Source organism: Ctenocephalides felis, unplaced genomic scaffold (genome assembly GCF_003426905.1).
Source record: "Ctenocephalides felis isolate EL2017-DRISC unplaced genomic scaffold, ASM342690v1 CF-g0.4_SCAFFOLD_03509, whole genome shotgun sequence".
NCBI lineage: Eukaryota > Metazoa > Arthropoda > Insecta > Siphonaptera > Pulicidae > Ctenocephalides > Ctenocephalides felis.
Window position 1 is genome coordinate 23,069 of NW_020539663.1, and position 14,444 is coordinate 37,512.

The 14,444-nt window shown below is 29.4% G+C and overlaps 1 protein-coding gene across 1 annotated transcript; it reads right to left on the minus strand.

The window, feature by feature from the left end:
- Positions 1 to 9,764: 9,764 nt before the first annotated feature.
- On the minus strand, positions 9,765 to 13,636 carry LOC113382617 (RNA-binding protein 24-like; the record flags this gene model as incomplete). Its single annotated transcript, XM_026620872.1, has 3 exons — positions 9,765 to 10,182; positions 10,357 to 10,486; positions 13,492 to 13,636. Coding segments are annotated over 3 exons (415 nt in total), but the record flags the coding sequence as incomplete, so codon positions are not given.
- Between the last annotated feature and the right edge of the window lie 808 nt (positions 13,637 to 14,444).

Sequence of the window (14,444 nt, forward strand, 5' to 3'; positions counted from 1 at the left end):
AACGAACATAAACAAACATGGCGAGCAATGTTCCGCAACTTGTCGGTACATCAAAGGGAATTGTTCGTTCATGTTTGAACTCGTATGTGCAGTGTGGACGTCTAAACGAACGCAAACGAACATTTTTGTTTTAATAATTTAATAATAATTTTTTTCCTATAATATGGGAGACTAAAGACCCTTTTTATAAAATTATTAGAAAAAAAAAACGATGCTTGGGAAAGTGTAGGCAGAACGTTTGGGATGTCAGAAGCTGCAGTAAAGAAGAAATTGCAGTCTTTACAAGTAAATATTAAACTTGTTATCATACATAGACATTCAACATATATGTTGAGGATGAGAGTTTGAAAATTGAGTATAGTTAGGCTCAAGCCTGGAATGTTCAGCTTGCTCCGAATATGAATGCTGAGGAAAGAAAACGACTCAAAATATAAATATTAAATACAAAAACTGAGTGAAATTAATTGAATAATTTATTTACAGTATATTTACAAAATATACACGAACAGAAATCACACAAAAACCAGTGAAAATGCCGTATGATTAAAGCTTACATTCATATCAATAATAAAACTGACGTTTCACGGAACATCTACGAACAACGAAAATTCAAGCGCTCACTGCTCTTAAGCGCTTGTTTAAGTTCGTTTGGAATTTTTCGCGTTCGTTCGTGTTCCTGTTCGTTCTTCTTTGTATTTTCTTGTTCGACATGTTCGTTCGTGTTCGTTCGTTAGGTGTGGACGCACCTTCAAAGGGAATTGTTCGTTCATGTTTGAACTCGTATGTGCAGTGTGGACGCTACCACCGAATGTCAACAAACATTTTTCTTTTTTGATGTTAAAATGTGCAGTCCTGCATTAGTTTATGTTGTGTTTATTATAAGATATTGCTGTTATTGACGAATTTTGTAAATTTGATGACTTTAAATAATCTTGCTCTTTCCCGCCACTTTCACGGTACAACCTCGAACAAAAAAATTCAAGCCCTCACTGCTTTGAGGCGTTTGTTTGGAATTATTCGCGTTCGTTCGTGTTCCTGTTCGTTCTTCTTTGTATTTTCAGGTGTTCCACACCTAACGAACGAACATGAACAAACATAAAAGAACGTACCAGAACGAACGGCAACAGCATAGTGTGGACGCCACAACGTACACGAACGAACATAAACAAACATGGCGAGCAATGTTCCGCAACTTGTCGGTACATCAAAGGGAATTGTTCGTTCATGTTCGAACTCGTATGTGCAGTGTGGACGCTACCACAAATGTAGACAAACATTTTTCTTTTTTGGTCTTAAAATGTGCATTAATGCATTAATTTATGTTGTATTTATTATAAGATATTGCTGTTATTGACAAATTTTGTAAATTTGATGACTTTAAATAATTTTTCTCTTTCCCGCCACTTTAAATAATAAATCTGACGTTTCACGGTACATCCTCGAACAAAAAGATTCAAACCCTCACTGCTTTGAGGCGTTTGTTTGGAATTTTTCGCGTTCGTTCGTGTTCCTGTTCGTTCTATTTTGTATTTTCTTGTTCGACATGTTCGTTCGTGTTCGTTCGTTAGGTGTGTATGTACCTTTACACGAATCCGTACGGCGAGTCTGTTCGCAAAGTGCAAGACAAAATTATTTTCTTATACAAATAATTTGTAAGTTTGAAGTTTAATTTGAAGTACAAATAATTTGCAAAAAAGATGGATTGCAATACTTATTTTAAAGAACAAAATACAAAAGATAATGAAGCGTTATTATCACAAGATGGGAAAATTTTAGACCCGAAATCTTATTTTAATGTATACTATTGCTGTTTGGACAATATTAATTTCACAAACCAAACAAAGATTTCAAAACCTTTGCGACGTAAGTAGTAACATTTGTCTTTTTGAAATCGAGAATCAATAAACGTTTCCGGAAAACTGTCGACTGAATTACTGTAAAGAAATATTGTAAAATATCTCATATGGTCATGACCAATTGATAGTTCTAGAAATGGGTTTGAATACAGAAATCTAAGAAATTTCTTTCATTAAGGTACAATGATGGATGCAATAGGCTTGCATCCAGTTTTCTCAACGAAATAACAGTATGCATTTTTTCTTGGCCCTTAATTACAATTTACAGTTGAAATCGCAACTGCTAAAAAAAATTTTTAAATTAAAACTAATTAAAATTACGTAAATACTTTAGGTAAATGTCTACCAGACTTGTATGTTCCTAGAGACAGAAACTTTATAAAATTTAAAGATCACTAAATAAGTCAGTTTTTCAAAAAAAGGTAAGGTGACTGAAAATATATCGGGAATCATTTGTGAAAAAATCATAAAATTAGAAAAAATTAGATAGATAAATAATTAGAATGATAAATAATTTAATATTATGTATTTCTATATTTTGTGAAAAAAAAATTTCTTCTTGAGGGGGCCCCTAAACAAATTTTGATACGGGGCCCCGCCAAAGCACGCTACGCCCCTGCATGTGATATCAGTAAAAACAATTAATTATTCTGCAAATTAGTATATTATTGTTCTGCTTAATGTTTAATGTACTTATTAAATGTTTCTTCGTTTGAAGTTAATGTGGAATCGATAAAGAAATTATCTAGTGTTCAATCCCGTAAGCGCAAACCTACGAAAGTTTAAAGTATTGGGCATTATTTACGAAAAATTGCGAGCTGATTTAGTATGAACGGAACTTGTTAAAAAATAGATACGAATTATAATAGAGAAAAATGGAAAATGTTTTTGTTGAAAATGTTTAACATCTGATGAACTTTAAACGTTGAAGACATGCGTGGTTAGGTTCATGGAAATATGAAAAATGGAAGCAAAATGTACTTAGTTAGAAACAAAAATCGTAAGCTTTTTTATACCTAGTGGTGTCCATTCTAAATTTAATTATTAACTAATACCATTTGAAAGGTTAATAAAAGGGCTACAACTTTTTTCATCATAATTTTTTTTTTTGTAACTCCTCTCGTTTTGAAACAGCGAACGGTTAAAGGGCTCGAGAGAGACTCCGATTGCGCGGCCGCGCGCTCTTTAAACAATCATAAACTTTGTCATTTTTCAAATAAGTTGATTTTTTAAAAAAAATCGGAAAAATTAAAGTTTTTATAAAATCTTTAAGTTTGTACTGAAGTAGTCAATCTGCTAGAATTCATCGTCTATAATGAAGTGAATTCTATATATGTATTCTGTATATGCTTCTTATTTGCATGATAGCTCACTCATTTTGCACGCAAAAAGCTTGTAACAGCACTCATTTTGAAGCACATGAATGAACACGGGGTATTTTAATATTGTCTAGATTTTAAAGCTTATGTTGAGAACTATAAAACCCAATTTCACTGAAATGTAAAACTTCGCCACTAGATGGCTTTAAATACAACAATTAAATCTTGACCGAAATAAAAAACGACTTTGCTCTTTCAAATCTTGCTTAATATTATTCATAGAACACTTTATAAAACACCGATTTATTAAGGTTTTTATTGACATTATTTTGTTCATTACATGATTTTCGTTAGAATGTATATTTTATGAGATATTAGCAAAAAAACGAAAATATATGAATGTTTAGTGGCCAGTAACTTTAAAATTATTAGTTTTTTTGAAAAACTATAAGAGACATTTTTTGCTTATAATTAACTTCCCGTAGGGCAAGTTGTAGTAATCGCAAAAAATCGAAAATGAAATTTTTTATATATTTTTACGTTTCAGAGGTTTCTGAACATTTTGGCATACCTTAAAAAAAATGAATGTATGTGTGTGTGTGTGTGCGTTTTTCGTCGACGTTTTCGGGAACACGGATCAACCGATTTGAATAATTCAAAAAACATTCGATTCGTATTGATAAGGAGACGTGCTGATTAGTTTTTGGCGAAGGTAGGTCTAACCGTTGCGAAGATACGGGGCAAAAAGTGCCGAAAACGGTAACTCAGTTTTTAAGAGAACGAAGCGTCCGATTTGAATAATTCAAACAACATTTCACTTGTATTGACAAGATGAAGAATTGATCAAATTTTCATGAAGGCAGGTCTAGCGGTTTCGGAGATCTAATAAAAAAAGTAAAAAAAAAAGCCATTTGGCGGTTAAAAATGATCATTAGACATATGCACATCAAATTATCAGATATTTTATAGAGATTTTAACAATAAGTATACATGTTTTTTACTTCCTCATGGGTTCCGTACCAATGTTTATGCGTCAGACGGCGGCGCGGCACTTGCGCGCTTTGACATTTCGTCTCTATGCAGTTCAAGCAGCTTTGAAAAAAAGTTCAGAATTTCCAAAATATTTCAAAATGAAGAAAACATTTTTCTTTTCAAAAAAATTTTGTTTTCAAAAAAAAAAAATTTTTTGTCAAATTTATAGTTCCTCAAAAATCTAATTTTTTCGAAGTAATTTTTTTTCAAAAATGTTAATCGTTTTTAAAAAAATAATAATTTTTGGTACGGGAAGTTCCAGCAATTTGCCTTAATTGCCTTAAGACAGAATTCCACTTACAGCTAGTTAGTTCTTCTATCGATTTCCTACGTTATTTTGAAAAAATGTAATTACACAATTGAGAAGGGGTGTCATCCCCCCGGGGGGTGGTGGCGGAACCCGAATTGTTTTCACTTTTGAACTTGAGGGTAAGATGAACCTAATTCCAGTAAAAAAAACTCCCAAAACGCTCCGTTTACTGCATTATATATACATTATATATATTATATCATGTGTAAAAATTAGGTAATTTTTTATTTTAATTTTCATGCATTTATTGACCCCTTAACGATTTTTGACTATTTACCTTAACCTTTAGTATTTGTCATGAAAGTGGATTTTCCTAGATGATTGGAATTGACTACAATAACATATTTAAGCTAAAAAAATAATAGGTAATAGTATTTTATATTTATTTAATTAATAAATTTTAACTTGTGATACATAATTTATTGAAGATGTGTATATTTACTAAACAATCGTAATGGTATACATTCCATTAAATTAATGAATGCTTAGTCAGTACTTTCAGTACTATAAACTGTCATTATTTGAAGTGACTTTAAGAACATTTTACATTTGTTTTCTAAATATATTGAAATTTACATGTCTCAAAATTTTGAAAAATGTGATAGACATTAAATTATTAAAATGTGTTACAAATTGACTAGTAGTCGAAAACTATTTACTAGAGAACAAATGAAATAAATATTGTAATGTTTTATCAGTCGTTATACCAACATCTTAGGTAATAAAATCACTGTACATATATTAACTTATAATTTAAACTTGATTAAATTGACTAACAAAAAATTACATTACCTACAATAAACAAATTATGTTTCATTAGTTATAGTCACTAATTTTGAAACAATTTTTACTATTAACTTCTGATTACCAGAAATTAAGTACATAGTTTGCAATTTAAATAAGTTTGTAAAAACTTGACTAGACGTATTGATAGCATCTGCTGTTAAGTAATAACTTATAGTATACATGAATAATATAAATAAAGACATCCAAAACGTTCACAGACATTTATATTGTATTGTATTATTTACACAGTAACGCAAGATATGTTTTATATAAAGTGTATAATTTTTTCTCTAATGTTTTATATGTGATGTAGTTTTTCATAATTAGCATTATTTATAAATATTTTCATAATTTCATAAAGTTTTTTTTGTAATTAAGAATCTAAATACAATTCTGTGAACATTTTGATAAAATTGATAAACAGTATAAAAACATTAATATGCCTAGTTAAAAGATTTAAAAAATAAAATTTTAAATGTTTTGAATTTATAGGCGGCATAATTGCGGTATGTGTTACCGCCGGAGTTGTACAAATTAAAACAAAACAAAATAATATTAGAATTTATTATTGAGTACTAGATGATGAGGTACAAAACCCTCATCTGTATTTAGAAAATATTTTATTTTAGATACCTATACTTATTTAAGAAGGCATTGTCGTAATTTAGTAATATTAAGTACACTTATATAACTTACCTAATTATTGTATATTTATGTCAAATAATTTATATATTAGATTTCTGTTCTAAAGTATTTTTCAATAAGGCATTGTTCTAGAACATGCGCTGTAATTCATTTTTAGACCCGATCGTTAAAGAACTGTATAAAAAATAGTCATTTATAAATAATGTGCTTGCCTAGATCATGAAATATCTTATGCGAACATTAGATTTACATTTTAACATAAAACTATTGAACAATCGGGTCCAAAAATATTAATAAGCACTATCCAATAAGTTACATTAATAACTGCTAATAAACTTAACATTCGTAAGTTATATTACAGATACCAATTGGTAAATTAAATATGTTCTTATTGATTAATGAGGCATATTTGCAAAACATTAATATTATTTATATTCAAAGTTCAGCATTAAATTACTATGTTATAAACTTAATGACTCAAATATATTGAATAACAAGATTGTAACTTAATCATCAATATAATTAACAATTGCTTTACAAGAACAAATACAGTTTTGTTAATAATTGACATCAAGTAAATATAAGTGACAAAGTGTAGGCCTTAACAATGATTGATCAAAATGATTATGATTCAATTAGCGTTACTTCAATATATCATAAAGACTTCGTGAAGCATTGAGTTCGATGATAATTTTTGATACAAGGGGCCGTTCAAGTATTACGTAAGCACTATATGGGGGCGGGGGGGTTGTTGATTTGCTTATTTTGGGTTGGCATGGGGTGCTGGGGAGTCTGGATGATGATTACGTCATAGGTAGTATTTTTATTTTTTTGCATTAATTGCAAAATGTTTACATAAGCATGGGGGTAGGGGGTAAGAGCTTTGCTTACTTTTGCTGACAAGGGGGATGGGGGGGGTAAATAATTGTAATAAATATGCTTACATAATACTTGAACGATCCCCAAAAGACTATACCGCAATAGTGATGAAAGGTACCCATAATACAAAACTATTAGTAAGACTACCAAGTCATTTGAAAGTTTCATATAGCCAGCGCAAAATCATTTTAGATTTAATTGATATTTAGCAGAAAATTGAAACTCAATTACTCATTTACTACATTAATTTGAAAGAAGATAACTTGTAAGCTATACTTCGATATAAGCAATTAATTTGAAAATAATTTTAATATTGGCCCCCCCTCAAACGATTGGTTCTGTGGCATAATTGCACCAGGACCCGCATTGAGTTAGGTTCAAACTACAATATATTAAGGCATTTTCATTTCTATTTTATTTTCTATATATATATATATATACAGATACATGCCTCGGTACTAGCAAAGTACAGAAGTCGTGGCAGAAAATTACATAATTCTACTTACATTTTTGTTCAATAAAACTATCATTTTTCTGTTTACATCATACAAAAAAATTATATAAAAAAATGCATAGTGCTGACAAGTTAGTTGTATAAATGTTAGTGCCAAATCTCTAGTGCTGTGTACACTTCTCTATATGTAACTAACCAACGTAATATCCACTGATGATGACATTAAATTGAATGTCGAAACGTTTGGAAATAAAGATTATTTTATAAATCTTTGGCTTTTCTTTGTTTGATGTATCGCCCTCAAGAACTCACTCATATATATATATATATATATATATATATACTAATTTTATTACTAACTTATGCACATTGTTTTTTCTTGTATAAGCAGTAATTGTTTTAATGCAGTTAATTGACTTATTTATACTTACATGTATGGGGTTCTCAAACATGCAAATATAAAGTACTATAAAATTTGATTAGATATACTAAGACAATAACTAGTTATACATCTTTTACCAATGATTTTCAATATATTAAATATTTCTATCCTATATTTAAATCGAATATTAAGCATAGAAATGAACAACCTACCAAAGATTTTAACTAGATTTTTAAGTACTTCAGTAATTTTAGATATGTTTATGAAATTTGAATTAGAGTAGAACTTTATAAATAATTACATACTAAATAAAGATATAAAAATAAAAAATATCAATGACTCGACTAACAAATTTGTTACAATAGACTCGTAGATATACTCGCATGTATAAACACCGATATAATTATTGAGCATTTATTTTATATCAATATGTATTATGCTTGTCAGTACCACAAATTTAAATAGATAGGATGCAAATAAATAGGATGTGAGAATCAATCACCAAAGATTTTCTGAATTTAATGATATCATCTCCCGCTTACAGTTTTGATTATTTTGATGTTATATCAAGATTAAATTTGATCTAATAATTGTTTATATACTATAGTTGGTTATAAGTAAAACAAAATCATAATTTTATGGGTTAATGTTTTATGAGTCAACCATAGACCTGAGTTACTAGACGTCGCGAATTGCAAGGTAATTAAAACTGAAAAACTCTGAAGCTGGCAAATATTATATTTATTTCTATAAACCAATAGAGAAATAAATTAATCAAATATAATTGTGCAAAAAGGTGGTAAAACCATTGAATTATTTTAGCAAATAAAATGACATTCTTTAGAGTAAAGTAGTTATGACTGATCATGCCCATAAAGAGCGTAGCGCTGAACCAGAGAAGCAGCTAACAAAAGTAGTTGCCAAAGAATATCAATGACAAGCAAAAATGGATAAGCTAAATTATTAGCTGCGTGAGCAACATAGACAAGAAAACTACAAAAAGGAAGTTGAAGAGCTCAGAGTTGCAGGAAGCAATACCATATGGAAACAGAAACGACATTAAGAATTGCAGAACACCTGACAAAAAAGCTAAGAAAATGAATTGATTCCAGATCCAGATCATTTTAAGCTGGATTTCGAGTCAATTAATTTATCGGAAAGTGATGATGTATATGCAGATTCCGCTAAAAATGATCCTGAGTACAGTTCACCAAGGCATAAGCGAGTCTCAGCAGGTGTTAAGCGTAACGTAATTGATTTATAAAGGGTTATTGGATAGGTTTACTAAGATAATAATATCAACAACTCAATCGTTCTTAAACATGAGTAACCAGAAAAGAACATTATATCGCTGGCGTGATAAAACAAACAAAATAAATTCTCAAATCACGATCATGGGTTGGCCGACGTCACAGATAATCCGATTGTCCTAAATATCAATACGAATCGATCACTTATTTATGGATTCTAAACATTGTTTCGCTAAATTATTAGTTGTAGTCCTTGATTTATACTTTTGTATCAAATATAGTAATTTAGACATCATGGGCACATGCGGCATGAATTAATTGAGCATCTGCATTATATATATATATATATATATATATATATATATATATATATAAACTTTACCATTTTCACTATATATTGATTAGTCCTATAGATCTATGTGATTAACATAGAGAGATTCACAATAAAACGATTGTCGATAATTGATTAAAATTAAACTTATTTACAGTGAACTTACACGACGTCGGTAAATGGGCTTAAACTTGTTCTTATCCTTAGAAATATAATTTTTTATATAATTCATGCGACATAATATATTAAGATAATTTTCTCAAATAATTCATGCGACATAATATATTAAGATGATTTTCTCAAATAAACTATATACAAATTGAAATATGAAAATATTGTGACAAATTTGAAACTTGATAGGTAATTTTATTATTAAATAAAATAACTTTTTTCATATAGGATAATGATATATGGTAAAAAATATGTAATATTTGTGTATACTTTTACTATAAACTTCCTTCAAGTTTGCCAAATTCGCCACCAGACTAATATACCAGGCAAAATCTATCATACTCCATCCATAAATAATATCAATTAGCATACAACAATTCACCATTATATGAAACATACAAATGAACGGAAAAGCGAGATTTACACCATTTTATCCTCATTTGTCGATATAAAATATGTTAATGAGAATAATAATACTCAGCACACTTCGTAACAAATTATACATATTTTAAAACTATCTTTAAATATCATGTCTCATAATGGTAATTTCTTATTAGCTTATTGAAATGATAGCAATGTCACAATCGCACAGACACAAACTAGCCTAGTCTTTAATTCAATCAAATATTAGACACCTGGCAGCCTAGCTTCTTGAAGTGCCGGCTGAGTCGCTGCTTGATATGGCGAGAGTCCTGGAAATCCAGCAGCGCCGCTGCCAGGCAGAGCCGCGTAGGTGTACGGGCTCATGTAACCGCTGGCTGCAGCACCTGGGTTCAAATAAAATTTGAATATCACAACAAATGGCGTTAATGTTATAAATAAATTAATATTAAATCGATTTATTTTTGCTGAATTAAACTTTATCCAAATCTGCTAATACCTTATATTTGAAATTTTTAGCGTTTTTGTCTTTTGTCTACTACTACTGATAATTTACAAACCTGCTGCGGCAGCCGCGACGCTAGTGTAAGGATATGTCTCGAATCCATTAACAGCAGCTGCTTGCTGCTGAGCTGCTTGTGCCGCTACTGCATACTGTTGTGGATATTGAGCTGCTGCTGCAGCTGCAGCCTGTAAAAGATACAGTACAGTACAAAGATAAAATCTAACAATTGTGATTAGAAGTGAAAATGCATATTTTAGATCAATATGCACAAAATATGTTCTACATAATAAACATTACTAGACAAAATTTCAATAAAATGCCTCATATGAGAATTTCTCAGACACAATTTGTTAAATTGGTTTCTAATTTCTAAATTGGTTTCTAAACTAATAAGTCGGTTTTTAAATTATGTAATTTGAATACCGGTACTTTAGTAGAAAATGCCGGTTTCCAATTTATTATGTAGATTAAAAAAAAATTCACCAGATTGATGAAAATCTATAGCCGTCCTTCGTTTCACTATTATAAAATATTTACATTATATGTAATAAACAAGAAAAACAAATATCTTCTTATGTATAAAAATGGAGCTCTCGATAAAATGATCCGCTTAAACTCGAAAACGGCTAAACCGATTTGGTCAGTCTTAGTCTTGAAAAATTCATGCTAATCAGTAGGTTGTCAAAAGGTGAGATTATTTCAAATCGCGTAGAAACTTTACATTTTTAATTTGAAAATCCATAATATTTTAATTTGTAGAAGCGTAAATTAAATAAAACAATGAACGGTGGGGCTAATAATTCGAATGTCGAACGTTTTTGACAGATGATGTTCAGTTACGTTTAATAGGATGTTTTAGGTGAATATGATATAATTATGAATAAATTTGTGTAAGAAGTTATATTTGTAGTTACATTTATACCATACACAAAAACGTTATTAAACGGATCGCAAGTGTTACTAGAAACTCAAAATATCAACTTTTTTGAATTGTAATATGAAAATGCACTTTTTGGCGTTGTAGCACTCGTTTTTGCAAATAATATTTTTCTCAAATACGGTGCTCTGAAGGATCTCATTTATATAATTATATACTCATTGGTATTTATAAAACATTTTCTGGGTTATATTATTTTTTATTTATATTATTTAAATTCAGAACCTAAATTTGGTATCGATCAAAGGAACATTTTTCGAATAACATTTTCCCAGTTATAATGTCCCAGAATTTATCAAAGAATAGATGGTGATATATGAAGGTCCGCGGTTAAAAAGGTCCACAACTGATGTGTCAAAAACCAGTAAAGTTAAGCATGGTTTAATAACAATATTTGAAAGTAGAGGGAAAAAGATGTATAACCAGCTATAACCTTGATTCTGACTCTGCTATCGGGAGATAAACGGTAATCTTTGATGATCCATAATAAAAGTATTTTCTTCCGTTGGTAGTTTTTAGCATTAGTTAAAAATTTATAAATAATATAAAAATTTAAAATGTAATTATTTTGAAAAATACCTTTAAAATTAAAATAAAACATTAAACCTGTTTGCCACTGGCCGTTCCAAGTTACTCCGCCTATAGGGTAAAAAGGAATAGATAAATTTTTGAAAAATAGCAAAAAAGAACATTTCTACAACGATGAAGTAGCTGACAGTTTTACTGAACGTAGTCAGATAATTGTTCGTTTAAAATGTGTTATTTGTTGTGATATAATTGGTTTGATTTTTATAATTAATATTTGCTCAAAGTCAAATTGAAGCTTTGTGCCTCGCCCTGCTCTACATATATACTTTTTATTAAATTTACTTTATTCAACAAATGTTACTTGAAACTTTTCAAAGAGCAGGTCAAAGAAGAAATACTTAATTTATTTTCTATCTCTCCTCGCAGAAATTTGAAAATTTTGTATAAGCTCAGTAGTATTATTTACATTTACTTATACACAAAATCCAAATCCAAAAAGAATCTGAAAAACTTGAAACGTAATCAATAAGTCGAAAGACCAAAAAAGACTTGGATAGGATTATACCATGTTTTCTATAGAAAATGTATAAAAACTTCCAGATTGATTGTTTAGACAAAATATAGACGAACTAATGGGGTTTATTGTTTTTTATAATACCACATTGCATATAGCATTCAAACAACACATCCTTATACACTTAAAGTATTAATATTTTTGATTCTCTAGAAATTGTTTGGAACATACCTTCATTAGCAAAACAACGTTTGCCGGGTCAGCTAGTTATCAATAAAATTGAATAGTAATAATTTCAGGCAAAAACTGGTTTTAATCACTCGAAATTTTCTGTTGAAATTTTTTGTTCGAACTATTCGAGCAAAAATGTTTTTATAAAAACTCGAAATCGGTTAAAACCTTTTTTTTGGAAAAATACTATACAAAAACCGGTTTTTCTACAATGTCAGTTTATATATGAACCCTAATATCAGAAGTCTTAATTAAAATGTTTGTATAAACATAATCGATAGTCATTTAATAGCGTTTGCGCTCAAAGAAAATTTTTTTATTGCATTGCAGAATGTTGAAAGATATATAGAAAATTCTTAATTTTTTACATAATTTAGAGTTTAAATAAATATTTTTATGTTTTATATGTAAATATAAAATTTATTGGCATTGATAGTGTATGACGATACACTGTCAATGTCAATCAATGTTAATGAAAAAAGTAGGTTCAGAAGCTTCAAATAAAGTAAGTACGGAAGCCAAGTGCAAAAGAGGTTCAAAGAGGTATCAAGTTGTGGAAAATGAGCGTTTCGCAAAATTCAAAGTATGCAGTAAAAATTTTTTATTCAATTATTAAATTCTTTTGTAAACAGTTTTTTATATTTTCCAAACACATAAATTACATACGTAAAACTTTACATTTTATTGAGAGTTTCGTAACAACATACAAGATCTGAACACTTAAATACTTAAATTATCTATATAGCTATCAGACTAAAACGTTGTTTTTCAAATGTTTACGAAAGAGTGTGCCATTTTTAATAGAATCTCACCAAAAAATGATGTCAAATATTCTAATAATATTAATAATAATCAAATATTCTAATAATAATAATATTATTATCAAAAGAAATAAATTTGAAGCCATATCGATCAAAATTTAAGTCTTATTGTTAGTCGAGGAATCTTTGAAATTGTGAAATAGTTCAAATTGCACTGACCTGTTGATATTCGTAGAACTGCGTAGCAGAAGCGGCCGCTGCTGCCACGGCCGCCGCGTGCGATAGTTGCGTCGCTTGCAGGGGTACAATACCAGCCGCTGCGGGGCTCAGGTACGGCGATTGGTACACATAACCGGGAGGCACTCTATATAGAACACAGATTAGACTTTATTATTTGCTTATCTCAAAATCTACTACCGTGTATAATTAACACTAAACCTACCAACGCCGGTCAAAACGATCAATTTTTGTGTATAACTTTTATCGTTTTTAAACGTTAAATACCAATATCAAACTATATGACAATTTTTATTCAATCACTAACTAAAAAAACTTGTTTAAATCAAATTTCATTACTTTGGTGTAAAAAAGTAAACCGAAAAATAGAAATGTGAGAAGTAGCAATAGTGTTCCGAAAAACTATTAGAAGTTGTATTAGTTAGTACATTGTTTGGTGAAAATGTAATAGACCACATTCCTATGAAATGTAACATGAAGTCGAAAATTTGTAGTTGGTTCATTTCAACACTTTGATCCTAGTTGGATAAAAGCGTAAATTTGTGTATAGAGAGACAACGACTAAAAGCATTTTTAGGCATAATTTTTGTTTTAGTTATTATATATAATTTTTTTAACTCGACGATGCATATTCAAATCTCAACAAATTTAAGTTTTTATCAACACTCCACAAGTTCGGCTTTGTTTGGATGAAAAACTCATCAAATTTTTTTAAATGAAAGTTCCGAAACAAACAAACATATTAGCTTCAAATATGCTTAAATTGGTAACGATGTGAAAAAGCCGAATAAAGTACATATATTATTTAAGCATATACAATCTGTATAAATATTTATTTTATTCGTCTTTTTCTTAAACTACTTTTAGAAATTATATGAAAATAAATTTTAGATGAAAACTTCATGAAATTTCTTTATTTTATATAGATTAAATAA